This window comes from Nerophis ophidion, linkage group LG19 (genome assembly GCF_033978795.1).
Source record: "Nerophis ophidion isolate RoL-2023_Sa linkage group LG19, RoL_Noph_v1.0, whole genome shotgun sequence".
Classification (NCBI taxonomy): domain Eukaryota; kingdom Metazoa; phylum Chordata; class Actinopteri; order Syngnathiformes; family Syngnathidae; genus Nerophis; species Nerophis ophidion.
In genome coordinates this window covers 5,600,516-5,619,672 of record NC_084629.1, presented here as the reverse complement: position 1 = coordinate 5,619,672, position 19,157 = coordinate 5,600,516, and the positions used below count along the sequence as shown (strand labels likewise).

Below are 19,157 nucleotides of genomic sequence, written 5' to 3'. Positions count from 1 at the left end.
CCCGAACCACCTCATCTGGCTCCTCTCGATGTGGAGGAGCAGCGGCTTTACTTTGAGTTCCTCCCGGATGGCAGAGCTTCTCACCCTATCTCTAAGGGAGAGCCCCGCCACACGGCGGAGGAAACTCATTTTGGCCGCTTGTACCCGTGATCTTATCCTTTCGGTCATGACCCAAAGCACATGACCATAGGTGAGGATGGGAACGTAGATCGACCGGTAAATTGAGAGCTTTGCCTTCCGGCTCAGCTCCTTCACCACAAGGGATCGGTACAACGTCCGCATTACTGAAGACGCCGCACCGATCCGCTTGTCGATCTCACGATCCACTCTTCCCTCACTCACTAAAATGTATTATTATTATTAAAATGCATGAAAATGTTTTATATTTTGAACGTTATTTTTAAAACTGTGATTACCAGCAGAATTATTCATTACTTATCGTGTTAAGCAATGTCAGCTAAAATTTATTTGAGAGCCAGATGAAGTCATCAAAAGAGCCACATCTGGCTCGAGAGCCATAGGTTCCCTACCCCTGCAATGTCCTAACACAAATATAAAGCCGCAACACAACTTTAAAACACAAAATACGCAGCAGACGCAATATAAATGACAGTACTGCAAGTTACCGCAACGCACCGACTCACAGTACACAAGGAGAAGTAATTTGATGAGAAATAAAGAAATAGAATACGTGGAGCAAAGAGGCAATGGAAATTAGGAAGCGAGGGGCCAACACCATCAACAGGAATGAGGGAGCATACATGTTTCAGCACACCTGGGACGCCGTCCTTCATTGGCGATGCCAAGTCAGAGAACAGACACTGCAGGTCCAGGTTGAGGAACAACTAGATAAATCTACTCCTAAAATGTTGGTTATTGTACTTTTATTGGAAAATACTTTAATGTTTCCTTTTGTTAATTCAACCTCAAGTGTTGCTTGCACTTTACTCAAATAAGATATGATTGCATTGGCCATTAACTGTTTACCTGCTTGATTGTAGCCATATTTAATTCACCGTATATTTCGGACTATAAGTCGCAGTTTGGCCAGGGATGCGACTTATACTAAGGAGGGACTTATGTGTGAAATTATGGACACATTACCGTAAAATATCAAATAATATTATTTCGCTCATTCACGTAAGAGACTAGACGTATAAGATTTCATCTGATTTAGCAATTAGGAGTGACAGATTGTTTGGTAAATGTATAGCATGTTCTATATGTTATAGTTATTTGAATGACTCTTACCATAATATGTTACTTTAACATAGCAGGGACCTTCTCAGTTGGTTATTTATGCGTCATATTACGTACACCTATTCAGCCTGTTGTTCACTATTCTTTATTTATTTTAAATTGCCTTTCAAATGTCTATTCTTGCTGTTGGGTTTCAACAAATAAATTCCCCCCAAAAATGCGACTTATACTCCAGTGCAAATTATATATGTTTTTTCCTTCTTTATTATGCATTTTCGGCAGGTGCGACTTATACTCCGGAGCGACTTATACTCCGAAAAATACGGTCACACTGCTTGATTTGTTTTTCTAAATAGTTACTGAATCGATTTCAACTCACTGCATCGTTTCGTATAGTATCGTTCTAAAGAAAATAATATCGTCCTTGAATTGTATCGACAACCACATGTATTGACTCAAATCGTCAAAATAAATCGTAACACCCTTACTAAAAACACTTTCAAAAGTTCAGATGGCAACTTTCCACTTATTTTATTTTCAATACTCTTTGGGTTCCAAAAGGCCCAAATAGCCAAGATGAATTAAAAATGCATGCTAAACAACAGTTTGGGTCTTCGGAGGCTACGGCACTTTACACATGCATGGAGAGGGTCTAAAACCACGCTCTTATTAAACTTTATTTATAAAGTGCTTTTCATACGTAAAAGAAATGCAAAGTGCTTTAGAAACTTAAAAACAATACTTTGATGACCCAGATGCCCCATTATCGCTGATACAAAGCGCCCCCGGAGCTTGGCAGATAACCCCTGATGCAGATAGCTCCTTCTGGAGAGTAAAACTAATAAAACCTGTAAAATAGTAAGAACCGTGAGTAGAAAAAAAAAGGGATGAAATACAAGTAAGACTTATGAAGATAAAAAAAATATATAAATATATATATACTAAATAAATAGAACTAAATACATTTTTGCATAACTAATACGATAAAAAGAAAAGTATGAATTCCATCCTTACATTATTTCAATGAATTAAAAAATAATAGGTAAAAGCCAAATCAAAAAGGAGGGGATTTAAGTCCATCCATCCATTTTCTACCGCTTATTCCCTTTCGGGGTCGCGGGGGGCGCTGGTGCCTATCCCAGCTACAATCGGGCGGAAGGCGGGGTACACCCTGGACAAGTCGCCACCTCATCTCAGGGCCAACACAGATAGACGGACAACATTCACCCTCACATTCACACACTAGGGCCAATTTAGTGTTGCCAATCAACCTATCCCCAGGTGCATGTCTTTGGAAGTGGGAGGAAGCCGGAGTACCCGGAGGAAACCCACGCATTCACGGGGAGAACATGCAAACTCCACACAGAAAGATCCTGAGCCTGGATTTGAACCCAGGACTGCAGGACCTTCGTATTGTGAGGCAGACGCACTAACCCCTCTGCCACCGTGAAGCCCCGAGGGTGTTAAGCCTGTTCTTAAAAACATGAACGTCCTCCGCAGCCCTGAAGTCTTGGGCTAAATTAGGGGTCGGCAACCCACGGCTCCGGAGCCGCATGCGGCTCTTTGACCACTCTGATGTGGCTCAGCCGCATACTTGCCGACCGCCCGGAGAAGTCTGGTAGATTTACAAATTTCAGTGTCTCTATCAGAAATCTCCCGGGTAAACACTTTTCGATATTCACCCGGACATCAATTTTGAGGACGTGCCGTGATGAGAATTCCTAAAACACCTTTTCTACTTTTCATCGCGCAAGGATTTTCACCTTGCTATCTGCGTGCCGGACGGCCGGTCACATTTTGGATGCGACCTCTATCTGAAACCATATGCTACTGCAAGGCATACTTGCTCGACAGCCATACAGGTCAAACTGAGGGTTGTGATATTACCAATTTTAACACTCTTACTAATATGCGCCACACTGTGAACCCACACCAAACAAGAACGACAAACACATTTCAGGAGAACATCCGCACTATAACACAACAGAACAAATACCAAGAATCCCATGTATCCCTGACTCTTCCGGGCTACATTATACACACAGCAACCATCAACCCCCCCCCACACACCCCACCGTGCGTCGGTTGAGGTGGGCAGGGTTGGGGAGGGGGCGTATGGGAGGGGTGTATAATGTAGCCCAGAAGAGTCAGGGATACATGGGATTCTGGGTATTTGTTCTGTCGTGTTTATGTTGTGTTATAGTGCAGATGTTCTCCTGAAATGCGTTTATCATTCTTGTTTGGCGTGGGTTCAAAGTGTGGCGCATATTAGTAAGAGTGCTTAAGTTGTTTAAACGGCCACCCTCGGTGTGACATGTATTGCTGTTGAATAAGGATGCCTTGCAGTCTCTTACGTGTGTCTGCAATAGCCTCGTCAAACAATTATTTGGGTTGGCAAGCTATTTGTACAAGCTGCAGAGGGCGCTAGCGGTAGTGTCATCATTGTACGCCCTTATTATAGTTCATTGGGTGAACACCAGCGTACATTCGAGAGAATAATTACTCTGTAAATCGGGAGTGTCCCGGGAAAATTGGGAGGGTTGGCAGGTGTGACGCTGTCAAGCAGCATTCATATAAAACTTGAGGGCCGCACTAACATTAAATTTTCATATTAAGGTGTGGGCCGCATGTCTGAGACCTCTGGTTTATAAATAGCACAAAGAAAAAAAAACTCTGTATGCAGTATAATCCATCCGTCCATCCATCCATCTTCTTCCGCTTATCCGAGGTCGGGTCGCGGGGGCAACAGCCTAAGCAGGGAAACCCAGACTTCCCTTTCCCCAGCCACTTCGTCTAGCTCTTCCCGGGGGATCCCGAGGCGTTCCCAGGCCAGCCGGGAGACATAGTCTTCCCAACGTGTCCTGGGTCTTCCCCGTGGCCTCCTACCGGTTGGACGTGCCCTAAACACCTCCCTAGGGAGGCGTTCGGGTGGCATCCTGACCAGATGCCCGAACCACCTCATCTGGCTCCTCTCGATGTGGAGGAGCAGCGGATTTACTTTGAGCTCCTCCCGGATGGCAGAGCTTCTCACCCTATCTCTAAGGGAGAGCCCCGCCGCACGGCGGAGGAAACTCATTTTGGCTGCTTGTACCCGTGATCTTATCCTTTCGGTCATGACCCAAAGCTCATGACCATAAGTGAGGATGGGAACGTAGATCGACCGGTAAATTGAGAGCTTTGCCTTCCGGCTCAGCTCCTTCTTCACCACAACGGATCGGTACAACGTCCGCATTACTGAAGACGCCGCACCGATCCGCCTGTCGATCTCACGATCCACTCTTCCCTCACTTGTGAACAAGACTCCTAGGTACTTAAACTCCTCCACTTGGGGCAGGGTCTCCTCCCCAACCCGGAGACGGTATTCCACCCTTTTCCGGGTGAGAACCATGGACTCGGACTTGGAGGTGCTGATTCTCATTCCGGTCGCTTCACACTCGGCTGTAAACCGATCCAGTGAGAGCTGAAGATCCCAGTCAGATGAAGCCATGAAGCCACATCATCTGCAAAAAGCAGAGACCTAATCCTGCGGTCACAAAGCGGAACCCCTCAACGCCTTGACTGCGCCTAGAAATTCTGTCCATAAAAGTTATGAACAGAATCGGTGACAAAGGACAGCCTTGGCGGAGTCCAACCCTCACTGGAAATGTGTTTGACTTACTGCCGGCAATGTGGACCAAGCTCTGGCACTGATCATACAGGGAGCGGACCGCCACAATAAGACAGTCCGATACCCCATACTCTCTGAGCACTCCCCACAGGACTTCCCGAGGGACACGGTCGAATGCCTTCTCCAAGTCCACAAAGCACATGTAGACTGGTTGGGCAAACTCCCATGCACCCTCAAGAACCCTGCCGAGAGTATAGAGCTGGTCCACAGTTCCACGACCAGGATGAAAACCACACTGTTCCTCTTGAATCCGAGGTTCGACTATCCGACGTAGCCTCCTCTCCAGTAGACCTGAATAAACCTTACCGGGAAGGCTGAGGAGTGTGATCCCACGATAGTTGGAACACACCCTCCGGTCCCCCTTCTTATGCAGTATTATTTCATTATAAATTTCAAAAGAGTTATGTGGCTCCCATTGTTTTCTTTACTTTGTGAAACGAGTCAAAATGGCTCTTTGAGTGGTAAATGTTACCGACTCCTGGGCTAAATACTTGATTACAGTAGTTTGAATAACTGATACCAGAATGACTTAATTGTGTCTTAAAGCAACTGAAGCCGAATGGAGTACACTAGTTCTACTACCAGCAGATGCATTGCTGATTCATTTCAATTAGTTTGCTGTCTAAAGAAGCACAAGAAGATGTCAGCAATGGGAAGTTGCGGTATTACACATACATTCAGTACTAATAACTGTTAAGCATCAAAGATTTTTCTCTCTGGCACTCATCGAGAGTGGACGCTCCCCTTTCCTCTCACTTATCTCTACTGCTTGCTTCTTTGTCTTGTCTTAACTTTCTTGTTGCCTCTTTTTGCACTGCTCTCCGAATCTAAACATTGGAACTATTTAACTGGCGTCAACGAAATTGAAAAGATCTTGGGTTTGGGGAAACCTGCTGTCGTGACGGAGCGGTTGTTGCCGGACACACGATGGACTCTTGGGAGAAGAAAGAGTGCCGTGTGCCTGGCGACCCTTTTCTGTCAAGGACGCGAAAATATCTACCTATTCGGAATCATGACAACAGGACATCTGCTGACTGGAGTAAGCGTTGCTCTGGATTGTCGACAAATTGGGAGTTGGAGGCAGTCTTCAACGTACCCCAAAGCTGCCACAAATGATTGGAGGACGCGGGAAGAACTGTGGACACTCTTGTGATTTTGGATCACATCAGACTGTCTTCCCCACAGGATTTTTAAGCACCAGTCATGGACAATTTAGAGTGAAAAGCAAATTTTATTTTCACTCGCATACAATACATTCTAACTTGGATTTTTTCCCTGGCTTCGAGACCCTCCCGAAGGACATAGCAGCGAAGACACAACAAACTCCCTTATTGTCTCTCGTGGACACACCTGTTGTTGACATTGGACTCGCGACTGCACAAGATCAAGGCCGCGGAACAGAGACACACTGCAGGCTTACACACAAACATGCATCCAAAAAATATACACCCCACTCCCCCAACCCAACGCCCTCGACGCAAATCCCATAGGGGTGATGAAAGCATGGTCAGCGCCTGATAGCTGCGGCCGACCACCATGACCCCGCACTCCCTTCCCTCTGTTGCTAGATATCTCAAGATGTACATTGTAATATGTATATGTGCTTTGCTATGGAGGTTTTGTCCCACTCCAGACTGGGCCCCCTTAGGAGCCCAGTTTAGATTGCGTTTTTTTTTACTAATTGTTCCCCAGCATTTTACCTTCTTCCCCATCTTTTACGGGGTGCCTTGTGGCGACCCATCAGCGTTCCTGTTCTGCAACCCTGTACACTGTTTGTTTGTCTAATCTTGAACAGGTTTGTGCTGAAAACAAAGTTTTGTTGTACTTGTGCAATGAAAATAAAGACCTATCCATCTATATAAGATAAAATACAATGTTGCATCAAATACTAATGCTATTCTACATACAGTACAACTATTCCAAATAAATGACATTGAGTTGTTTTGGAAACAGAATGTTTGGGGGATTTTTTGCCCAATTGGGCACTCAATAAAAAGTGTAATTTAATCTCAACACTGAAGAGCAGCATTAATGTGTTTTCTGTAAAGATGAACTACAACTCATGATCTGTAAGCAGTAATAGAAGCATCTCAATGTGTATGTGCCCAACGCTAGTCCAAGGTGTTGGGTCAAAGTGCAAACTCTCCAGTCTGGTGTAGGTGGATGATGCTACGATCCAATCAAAGAAACCATAACGCTTGACTGATCAACACAGAGCCTTTTTAAAAACAGTCACAACACTTGCAAGTCGGGCTTGAATAAATGGTTGACCACAACTGTGAATAGCCCTGACCTCTCAGATGTAATAGTTTGCTCGTAATGCAGAAAGTATTTTTTCCACTGGGAACAGAAAACCCATGGACTAGTTACACTTTGATAAACGCATTCACAGCCCTACATCGGGCGTTCAGCAGCACCATTACCGCAACCCTTGGCACTTCTTCAACAGTATGAAAGAAATGTTAGTCTTTAGGTCTTAAAGGGAACTTTCTTTTCACAAATATGACAGTTTACAAGGCCACCAAAGGCATGAAACAAGCTACTAAATAAATATTTTATATAGCAGAAAATGTTGTTTAAAACAACTTGCAAATTTGTTTTTTTTTGGGTGTAGAAATGTGAATTATTCAAGAAGTAAGACAGTGGCCTCTGTATGTCATTCACTTAAAAAAAATAAGTGTCACATTTTAAAATAATACCCTTTTAGGGAAAAAAAGTATGTGACGCCACTGGCTTGCGATTATTACGCTCACGAAAACTGATACCACCACGTCAAAGTACAGTGTGACAACAAAGTGATACGGCAAACTATCACAATATTTAAAATAGTCGATACGCTCTTGCCACTTATCGTTTTGGGTTTTTTTGCTACTGTAAATGTATTTTATTGTTCCTCAGTGAGGATCGCACAGTGGATTAGTGGTAAGCATGTAGGCCACAGTCAGGAGATCTGGGTTTGAATCTGGACATCTCTATTGGAGTTTGCATGTCTCTACGCTGCTGATCCGCTTGAGATGGTTTCCTGTGGACGGGACTCTCGCTGCTGTCTTGGATCCGCTTGAACTGAACTCTCGCGGCTGTGTTGGAGCCACTATGGATTGAACTTTCACAGTATCATGTTAGACCCGCTCGACATCCATTGCTTTCGGTCCCCTAGAGGGGGGGGGGGTTGCCCACATCTGAGGTCCTCTCCAAGGTTTCTCATAGTCAGCATTGTCACTGGCGTCCCACTGGATGTGAATTCTCCCTGCCCACTGGGTGTGAGTTTTCCTTGCCCTTTTGTGGGTTCTTCCGAGGATGTTGTAGTCGTAATGATTTGTGAAGTCCTTTGAGACATTTGTGATTTGGGGCTATATAAATAAACATTGATTGATTGATTGATTGAAAGCTAAAGTACTACTGATAGTCACACACACACTAGGTGTGGATAAAAATACTCTCTGCATTTGACCCATCCCCTTGTTCCTCCCCCTGGGAGGTGAGGGGAGCAGTGAGCAGCAGCGGTGGCTGTGCTCGAGAATCATTTGGTGATTTAACCCCCAATTCCAACCCTTGATGCTCTGCCCATGCGCGGGTTTTCTCCGGGTACTCCAAAAATATTCATGTTAGGTTAAGAGGAGACTAAGTTCTCCATATGAGGATTCATTTGTTGGTGTTTCATGGAAACCCATGTCAAGGAATGTGTTTCTGCCTGCTCTGGCTGTGCCGGCAACAAGTCCTCACATCCAGCTCAGGCGGAACTTTTACATCATCTCCCCATTCTCTCCCAACCCTGGTATGGTGATTCAACTTCACTACTGGACCTCCGCCATCTAATGGTAACTCGGTCACTCTCACATTAGCAGACCATTTCTCAAAAATGTTATATTTTGTCGCTGAGCCCAAGCTTCCTTCCAGTCTACCATGTCTTCTGGCTGCGTGGTATTCCAGTGGAAGTAGTTTCTGACATGGGTCCTCAATTTTCCTCAGCTGTCTGGAAAAATTTTTGTAAAGCATTGGGGGCATCCGCCTACCTGTCCTCTCAAGGTACCACCCAGAGACCAACGGCCATACAGAGCATGCCAATCAGGATGTGGAGGCAACAGTTTGTTGCGTTTTCCAACAACAACCGGCTTCCTGGTCCCTCACCTTGCCATGGATACAGTATGCACACAACACATTCATCAAATCAGCCTCTCGAGTTTCCCCATTTCACAAGGCCTACGAATTCCAACTTTCTATATTCCAGTCATTGGAGGCAGAGTTCGCAGTGCCATCAGGGTCTGCCCATCTTCGACGCGCCCGTCTAGCATGGCGGAACACGCGCGCAGCGTTGTCCCACACCCAACTACAGACCTGGTCAAAAGGTATGGCTATCTTCTAAAGCAGGGGTGCCCACACTTTTTCTCCAGGCGAGCTACTTTTCAATTGACCAACTCGAGGGGATCTACCTCATTTATATATATCATTTATATTTATTTATTTATGAAAGAGACATTTTTGTAAACAAGTTAAATGTGTTTAATGATAATACAAGCATGTGTAACACATATAGATGTCTTTCTTTCATGAAGACAAGAATATAAGTTGGTGTATTACCTGATTCTGATGACTTGCATTGATTGGAATCAGACAGTAATGATGATAACGCCCACATTTTCAAATGGAGGAGAAAAAAAGTTGTCCTTTCTGTACAATACCACATGAAAGTGGTTGGTTGTTGGCATCTAATTCATCCAGCTTCCATACACTTTACAAGAAAAACATTGGCGGCAAATTCCGTAGCTTGCTTGATTGACATTCACGGCACCCGAGGGTCTTGTGAGATGACGCTGGCTGCTGCCAGTTCATTATTATGAAAAAATGACAGAGAGGAAGGCGAGAAACACTTTTTATTTCAACAGACTTTCGCGCCGTCCCTTCCGTCAAAACTCTAAAGGCCGACTGCACATTTCCTATCTTCACAATAAAAGCCCTGCTTCATGCTGCATGCGCTAACAAAATAAGAGTCTTGGAAAGCTGGCGTGCACAAGTGATGTGCACGCCGACTTTCTGAGGGATCGCTTGTGCACGCCAGTTTTCCGAGACTCTTTATTTAGTTAGCGCAGGCAGCATGAAGCAGGGCTTTTATTGTGAAGATAGGAAATGTGCAGTCGGCCTTTAGAGTTTTGACGGAAGGTACGGCGCGAGAGTCTGTTGAAATAAAAAGTGTTTCTCGCCTTCCTCTCTGTCATATTTTCATAATAATGATCTTGCAGCAGCCAGCGTCATCTCACAAGACCCTCCGGTACCGTGAATGTCATTTAAGTGACGTCTTGGTGAAGATTGATGATCACTAATTTTTAGGTCTATTTTTTTACAAAGCCTGGCTGGAGATCGACTGACACACCCCCCGCGGTCGACTGCACAAGCCACAACGACATCCTCGGCTCAGATCCTATGTCAGGGCAATGTTGCAAACATCCATCCATCCATCCATCCATTTTCTTCTGCTTATCTGATGTCGGGTTGCGGGGGCAGCAGCCTAAGCAGGGAAGCCCACACGTCCCTCTCCCCAGCCACTTCGTCCAGGATGTTGCAAACAACCCTTTATAAATTGACTTGTTTTGTATATTTGCATCTCCAGGATTTTGGGAATTCTCCTTTGAACAAAAGTTTTTTTTGATTGATTGAAACCGTTCTTAGTAGATTGCACAGTACAGTAAATATTTCGTACAATTGACCACTAAATGGTAACGCCCGAATAAGTTTTTCAACTTGTTCAAGTCGGGGTCCACGTTAATCAATTCATGGTAAATTTGTGTAACATCTATACAACTAATTCTCAATAGGGTCACACGTTAGCTGAAGCCTGTCCCAGCAGACTTCTAGTCGGAAGTTCTGGCATGTTTCTTAATAATAAAAAACAATGGGTGTTGTTTGCAAAGAGGAAACCATGTTTGTGCGCTAGCTGCTTTTCCAAGAAATGAGCAGTATCACCATGAGCTTCTCACATAATTAACATTTGAAACTGAAATACTAAAGAACCATCAGGAAGGGTTTTATCATTATAACAGTAATTGTTACATCCCTGAAGAGGGTTTGATGCTTCAACCACAAAATGCAAAGAAAAGTGCACTTTTTGTCCATGTGAGTACTCACCGCCACAAAATGCCGCAGTACGTATGTAAGCGCACCCCCATCAGCCTTCTCTGACAGCACGGTGTGAAAGGTGCTGAACTTCTTGGTTCCGATCTCGGCGTACAGGATTGCGACGGGAACATCTGTTTTATTAGCACCTGGATATATGTGATCACTCTTGTACAAATACGGTTTGGGCCTGCAAGCATTGCATGAAAAGGCTTTTCAGAAAATTACATTTTACTTTTCAGGGAAAAAACATGTATTCAGTGAGAGCTACAAGGGTTTCCAATATCATATTAACTTCTGACACTTTTCTGCCCTGGCCTGGTGAGTGGAGCCACACAAGGGCAAGGCTGTGTCATCTTGACTTACCTGCCTGCAGCTGCCTTTAGGAGCTTCTTTATGTCTTTTGTGTTGCAGCTATGCTGGCTATGAATGGAGACAAAGGCGGTACAGGCCTTCGGAGGAGGTTCATGGCTGGCTATCTGTTGAATAAAGAGCACATTGCTTCAAAGAGGACCTATTATGATGATTTTTTGGAATCTTCCTAATGGTCTACATCAGTGTTTTTCAACCACTGTGCCACAGCACACTAGTGTACCGTGAGATATTGTTTGGTGCGCCGTGGGAAATTATGCAATTTCACCTAATTGGTCGGAAAATAATGTTTTGCACACCGATAATTATAATCCGCAAACAATGTACCGTTGTAGAGTGTCCGTGCTGTCTGGAGATCAGAAGAGTAACCGTTAATACTCTCCCATAAAAGTAGATGGCGGCAGGTAGCTCATTGCTTTGTAAGCCTACTTTGAGACAAGAGAATTAATGATGGTTATGGTTTGAAGTCAAATCGAACAATTGCGTCAGGTATTTGATGAGAACGACTTTATATTGTGAATAAAGGCTTTTGAGTTTCGTTTCTAACATTTTCTGCTGGTGGTGTCTGTCATGTATTGGTTATTTGGGTCACAGGACAATACCGGAACTATTGTAAAGGGAACTTAAGGGCGGGGGACACAGGATATGATGACATGTGTTGTGTGTTGGACAACTAAAAGTGAAAAAAGTAAAAGAGGGAATAAAAGTCAATAAGCTTTTTTTTGGTGTATTATTAAGGGAACTAATAATTGACAATTTTGGCACACAACAATGTCGACGAGGATGGGATAGTGTCCCCCTGGATTTTTTTCAGGGAAAAAAAATGTGCCTTGGCTCAAAAAAGGTTGAAAAACTCTGATCTATAGCAGTGTTTTTCAACCAATTTGCCGGTAGACAAAATACAGTCTGGTGTCCTGTGGGAGATTATCTAATTTCACCTATTTGGGTTAAAAATATTTTTTGCAAACCAGTTATTATAGTTTGCAATTTAAGTGTTGCTGTTGAGTGTTGGTGCTGTAATACTCTTCCATATCAGTAGGCGGCAGCCGAAAGATAATAGCTTGGTAAATGTCGGGAGCAGTGCGAGGTAGCGTGCAGGTAAAAAGGTGTCTAATGCTTAAACCAGTGACGTGCTGTCAGGGGAGGCAAGTGAGGCAGTGCCTCACCTGCCACCAGGTGGCTTAACCATGAGATGTTCCAAAACGAAGTAATAAAATGAAAAAAGTTTTAATATTTCTCTTTTGGTTTATGCTTTCTATGTGATTTTGGTGTGGTTCCTGTATGTTTTCATAATTTTCGTGGTCAAAATAACGGAAGTTCCATGTTTCCTGATCAAAACAATGCAGCAGATGAGAAGTGAGGCCGACACAGGCGGTGCCTCCACGGCTACACACAGTTTGTATTGGGCGTGTGCGTGCGAGGGGGCGCATGCTTGTTGCCATCGGTAAAAGGCAGGTCTTGAGGCAGCAAGTACCTCTGCCTCAAGGTAGGGGGCGATGTATTGTCAACTTGCAGTTCAATGCCTCAGCAGTACTCTGATTCGCCACACTAGGAGAAGTGGGGGCACTCAAGCTAGCAGACACAGGTCTCTCTAGCAGAAGCCAGCATTTTTTTATTTTTTTTTAACTGTATTTATAAAAAACATGGCATTTTTATTAGAGTAAGCCAGCGTTTGTGGGTCTATTTTGTAAGATGCAAAAATATTGTTTAATTTCTTGGAATTAAACTAAATTAAATGAATGTGTCTGCCAATATGGAGGATTATATACTGTATCCAAGATTAAATACTTCTTCAAACTGGACTTTAAGACAAAATTAATGCGATCATACAAAGTATGTTTTCATGGAAGATAGCTATTGCTGCTTCAGATACAAATACAGAAAGGTAAAATACACTCCCGATACTTGATTTAATTTGTTAAAAGCAAATGGGACCAAAAAGTATTTAATAACAACTTTATCAAATAGTTTTTGGACCCATTTATCATATCATCATCATCATGATAACGTTTTTATGAAAGCAAATAACTCCCTTTTTTTTCCTGTAACTCTAATATGCAACCTAAATCAACAATGACTAGAGATGCATTCATAAATGTAAGTAAAAAAAAAAAAAGAAGAAAAAAAAGGATTTATGCCTTACCTGGTGTTTAGTTCACCGCACGTCACCGGCTTGAACCAAATATAAACAAGAGGTGAGTGCCCCAAAGAAAAGGCATTGAAGCTTAGGGAGGTCTATGCAGAACGAAACTAAACTGAACTGGCTACAAATTAAACAAAAACAGAATGCTGGACGACAGCAAAGACTTACTGTGGAGCTAAGACTGCGTCCACAATGTACATCCGGACATGACATGACAATCAACAATGTCCCCACAAAGAAGGATAAAAACAACTGAAATATTCTTGATTGCTAAAACAAAGTAGATGCGGGAAATATCGCTCAAAGGAAGACATGAAACTGCTACAGGAATATACCAAAAAAAGAGAAAAAGCCACCAAAATAAGAGCGCTAGACAAGAACTAAAACACTACAGACAGGAAAACAGCAATAAACTCAAAATAAGTCACGGCCTATTGTGACAGATCATGACAGTACACCTACTTTGAGACAAGAGCTATATTGATGCATGGTTGGTTATGGTTTAAAGCAGGGGTGCCCACACTTTTTCTGCAGGCGAGCTACTTTTCAATTGACCAACTCGAGGGGATCTACCTCATTTATATATATCATTTATATTTATTTATTAATGAAAGAGACATTTTTGTAAACAAGTTAAATGTGTTTAATGATAATACAAGCATGTGTAACACATAGATGTCTTTCTTTCACGAAGACAAGAATATAAGTTGGTGTATTACCTGATTCTGATGACTTGCATTGATTGGAATCAGACAGTAATGATGATAACGCCCACATTTTCAAATGGAGGAGAAAAAAAGTTGTCCTTTCTGTACAATACCACATGAAAGTGGTTGTTTTTTGGCATCTAATTCATCCAGCTTCCATACACTTTACGAGAAAAACATTGGCGGCAAATTCCGTAGCTTGCTTGATTGACATTCACGGCACCCAAGGGTCTTGTGAGATGACGCTGGCTGCTGCCAGTTCATTATTATGAAAAAATGACAGAGAGGAAGGCGAGAAAAACTTTTTATTTCAACAGACTTTCGCGCCGTCCCTTCCGTCAAAACTCTAAAGGCCGACTGCACATTTCCTATCTTCACAATAAAAGCCCTGCTTCATGCTGCCTGCGCTAACAAAATAAGAGTCTCGGAAAGCTGGCGTGCACAAGTGATGTGCACGCCAGCTTTCTGAGGGATCGCTTGTGCACGCCAGTTTTCCGAGACTCTGTATTTAGTTGGCGCAGGCAGCATGAAGCAGGGTTTTTATTGTGAAGATAGGAAATGTGCAGTCGGCCTTTAGAGTTTTGACGGAAGGTACGGCGCGAGAGTCTGTTGAAATAAAAAGTGTTTCTCGCCTTCTTCTCGGTCATATTTTAATAATAATGATCTTGCAGCAGCCAGCGTCATCTCACAAGACCCTCCGGTACCGTGAATGTCATTTAAGTGACGTCTTGGTGAAGATTGATGATCGCTAATTTTTAGGTCTATTTTTTTTAAAAGCCTGGCTCGAGATCGACTGACACACCCCCCGCGGTCGAATGGTAGCTCGCGATCGACGTAATGGGCACCCCTGGTTTAAAGTCATAGCCAACAATTACGACAACAACGTTTTACTGTCAACTGAGTTTCATTTTTTAATGATTTCTGCTGGTGGTGTGCCTCAGGATTTTTTTGAACGCAAAAAATGTGCCTTGGCTCAAAAAAGGTTGAAAAACACTGTTCTATAGAATGAACTAAATCAACAGCGCCTCTGCTGGTCACATCCAAGTAGTGCACCGATAGCTTTCCCCACAATAGCTTCAAGATGCGATAAATCACCATTAAATTCCACACAATCAGAATAATAGGCGTCCATGAATGTCTATGCAAGCATACTTATGTATGAAATGCCACTGCAGACGACGGCATTGTTCAACCGATGGTTTACACAATATGTGTGATGCCTGAACTCCTTAAAGCATGACAAGTATATTGCGGCATCATTCAAGATAATAGTTGCTGAACAGTTCAATTTCACATAGAATATTTCACCCAGTGTTTTTCGAGAATAATGACTTGGCAGCCCCAAAGCAATTGTAAGAAAAGACTGCGGAGAGCCTTGGGTCATGAATTCATGGCCGCATACAAAACCACTTCTCATAAACTATGTAGTGCACCATAGCTGTCATACAAATGTTGTGGGTAAATTTGTCTATTGCATGAATTATTCTGCAATCATTTATGTGGCTACGCCCTAGAACTTAGTCAGTCCGAGCTGCTACAGAAATCAAGCAAATGTCCCAATTTGATTTGGCACAATTTGTCATTTGTGATCACTCACACCGTACCTGCTGGAAAGCGTGGACAGCTGGTGAGTAGAAGCGCAAGGAGAGAGCGTATCTCAGCAGGCTCACTTGAAGATCCGTCAGGAACTGGTTGGCTTTCTTGATTATTAAATTGTAGTATGAGCGGACAGACTCTGGTCGAGCAGAATGAAGAAGAGAAAGGTGACGGATTACTAGAAAGACATGATAAATGAAACATTCACAATGTGTATGACGGCACACCTCCTTGCTTGTACACAGTGAGCTCCTTCACGGTGTCAACAAACTGCCAGAATTTCTCATTGCCGTCCTCTCCGATAAACTCACTGAAAATAAAAATGTTCCACAGTACTATGCAAAATGTCTTTATTCTCGTTTAAATTGCTGTCGTGTGAACTGATATTGGTAGACAAAGTAAAGTGACACCAACGTGCATATGGCCGCAGTGTATATATTATGTCATTAAAGCTGGCTGAAAATGGGTAGCTGAGGATAAAATGTCTTATGAGGTGCTTGTCAAGTTGCACGCATGCTGCTTCTTTATGGCTTACAGCTACCATGATGTATTGTTTCTATTAAAGGGAGCATGCTCTTTCTCTTCCACCTCTAGTCTTGGGGTAATGATTCCCCCTGATAGGTCACATCGGTACATAACTTTTAGAAGATTGCCTTCTTTAATACATTTTTTTTTTCCTGAGTTTGGAGTTGCATGCTGTAACGGTACAGTGCATGTATGCATGTCAGTCTATGTTTGTGTTGTCTGCCACTTGGCTTTGAGACTTGCTGTGACACTTTAAATGATACTGCACATTTTTAAAGGCCCTGTGTTATTATTTCTCAACAATTAATATTCAGAAATACCACAATAGGTCATTTGGGCTGACCAAAATCTAGCCTTAATGCTGGCATTTATGTAACCCAGGGGTGCCCACACCTTTTCTGCAGGCGAGCTACTTTTCAATTGACCAAATCGAGGGGATCTACGTCATTCATATACATCATTTATATTTATTTATTTATGAAAGAGATGTTTTTGTTAACAAGTTAAATGTGTTTAATGATAATACAAGCATATGTAACACATATAGATGTCTTTCTTTCATGAAGACAAGAATATAAGTTGGTGTATTACCTGATTCTGATGACTTGCATTGATTGGAATCAGACAGTAATGATGATAACGCCCACATTTTCAAATGGAGGAGAAAAAAAGTCCTCCTTTCTGTACAATACTACATGAAAGTGGTTGGTTTTTGGCATTTTGTTTATCCAGCTTCCATACACTTTACAAGAAAAACATTGGCGGCAAATTCCGTAGCTTGCTTGCTTGTGCACGCCAGCTTTCCGAGACTCTTATTTTATTAGCGCAGGCAGCATGAAGCAACGCTTTTATTGTGAAGACAGGAACTGTGCAGTCGGCCTTTAGAGTTTTGATGGAAGGTATGGCGCAACAGTCTGTTGAAATAAAAAGTGTTTCTCGCCGTCCTGTCGGTCATTTTTTCTTAATAATGATCTCGCAGCAGCTAGCGTCATCTCACAAAACCCTCGGTTGCCGTGAATGTCAATCAAGTGACGTCTTGGTGAAGAGATCGCTAATTTTCAGGTCTATTTTTTTAAAAGCCTGGCTGGCGATCGACTGACACACCCTACGCGATCGACCGGTAGCTCGCGATCGACGTAATGGGCACCCCTGATGTAACCCAAGTGTCTCGGCCCCCTGCCTTTAAACCATTCCGCACGGGGAAGCGAACCCTGGTCGTTCGCATGAGAGGTGAGTGTGCTAAGCACTGAGCCAAAAGCCCGGGCTGCAGCCAGCACTACTCTTGAAGTTGTCAGGGAGTGAGGTTTACGAACGTACACCTGGCGCTTGTCAAGACCACCTGTTACATTTCGACCATTTAAAGCGGCAGTAAAAAAAATTTCAACCTTCATAAAACTTTCATTACTTTTGGGATGATACATTGACCTATACTGCGATGAGATGGCGACTTGTCCAGGGTGTACGCCGCCTTCCGCCCGATTGTAGCTGAGAAAGGCTCCAGCGCCCCCCGCTCCCCCAAAAGGGAATAAGCGGTATGAAATGGATGGATGGATGGACATTGACCTATAACTAGTTGGATGACACCTCTGTCATGGCCTTACTTACACTTACACCTGTACTTACATCCATTTTGCGTCTATGTCTTCATTAATATGCAAAATATATGCTGATCATCTTAACTCCCACAAAACTGGGAGAAGAAAATGCACTCATCAGCGTTTTGCGAGCATTATTTTTGTGTTTTATTTAGTATCAATCAAGAAGATTGCCCTCTTTAATAAATCCTTTTTTTTCTGGGTTTAGAGCTGCATGCTGTAAAGCTCCAGTGCATGTATGGATGTCAGTCTATGTTTGTGTGGCAGTACCTTGTCTCCAAAAGAACAGGTGTTGTCTGCCACTTGGCTTTTAGACCTGCTGTGACACTTTAAATGACACCTCTGTCATGATGGCCTTACTTACCTTACACCTATACTTACATCCATTTTGCGTCTATCTCTTCATTAAAATGCAAAATACCGTATTTCCTTGCATTGCCGCAGGGCATATAGTATGCGCCTGCCTTGAATTACTGCCGGGTCAAACTCGCTTAGCAAAATAATTAGCGCATGCTTAGTATTACTGCCGGGTCAAACTCGTGACGTCACGAGTGACACTTCCCCTGTCATCATTTTCAAAATGGAGGAGGCAGATTTCAATACCGGTAATTTGAAATCGCATAAAGAGAAGAAGATTAAGAGCTATTCAGTAGGATTTAAGGTCCAAGCTATTGAATACCGGTATTTAAAAAGAACAGTAAGCAGCTATGTTTTATTAATACACCTGTGGAGCCGACAGGCAGGGCACGCTAGAGCCCGGCCCAAGATGGCGGCGGGGAAACGGCAAGCGAGCGGAGAGGAGGAGCGGAAGAGCGACCTGGACTGAGCCATGTCCTTCCTTGATGGTCCTGGGATCCCGCAAGACGACGGCTTGAGACCGCCACAACACCGTAGCTGCGTCTGTCAAATATGAGTCTATAAATAACTCCCGCCTCCTGGTGGTAGAGGGCGCTAGTGATCCTTCTTGCGAATACTTTTTTTTTTGTTTGTTTTTTTTTTTCCCTTGGCCTCAGTCTGCACCCCCTCTCCAAGGCCCAGGCTAAGACCGATTTTTTTATTTCATTTTAATCTTCTATTTCCCCCCCCCCTCCTTGTTTACTTGTATTTCATCTTTTTTTGTAAGGGGCGCTGGAAGCCGGCAGACCCGTCAGCGATCCTGTTCTGTCTCCCTGTAATGTTTGTCCGATCTTGAATGGGATTGTGCTGAAAATTGTAATTTTCCTGAAGGAACTCTCCTGACGGAA

The 19,157-nt window shown here is 43.3% G+C and overlaps 1 protein-coding gene across 4 annotated transcripts in view; it reads right to left on the bottom strand.

Moving 5' to 3' along the window:
- The window catches only part of uggt2 (UDP-glucose glycoprotein glucosyltransferase 2), a 192,296-nt gene that overhangs the window by 159,266 nt on the left and 13,873 nt on the right, over positions 1-19,157 (bottom strand). For all 4 annotated transcript variants that reach the window (XM_061879044.1, XM_061879043.1, XM_061879045.1 and 1 more), the window contains exons 3-6: positions 16,021-16,103; positions 15,802-15,932; positions 11,342-11,454; positions 10,988-11,165 (exon numbers count right to left, since the gene is read on the bottom strand). In XM_061879044.1, coding sequence (XP_061735028.1) covers positions 10,988-11,165; positions 11,342-11,454; positions 15,802-15,932; positions 16,021-16,103 — 505 coding nt within the window. The remainder of the gene's footprint in view (positions 1-10,987; positions 11,166-11,341; positions 11,455-15,801; positions 15,933-16,020; positions 16,104-19,157) is intronic.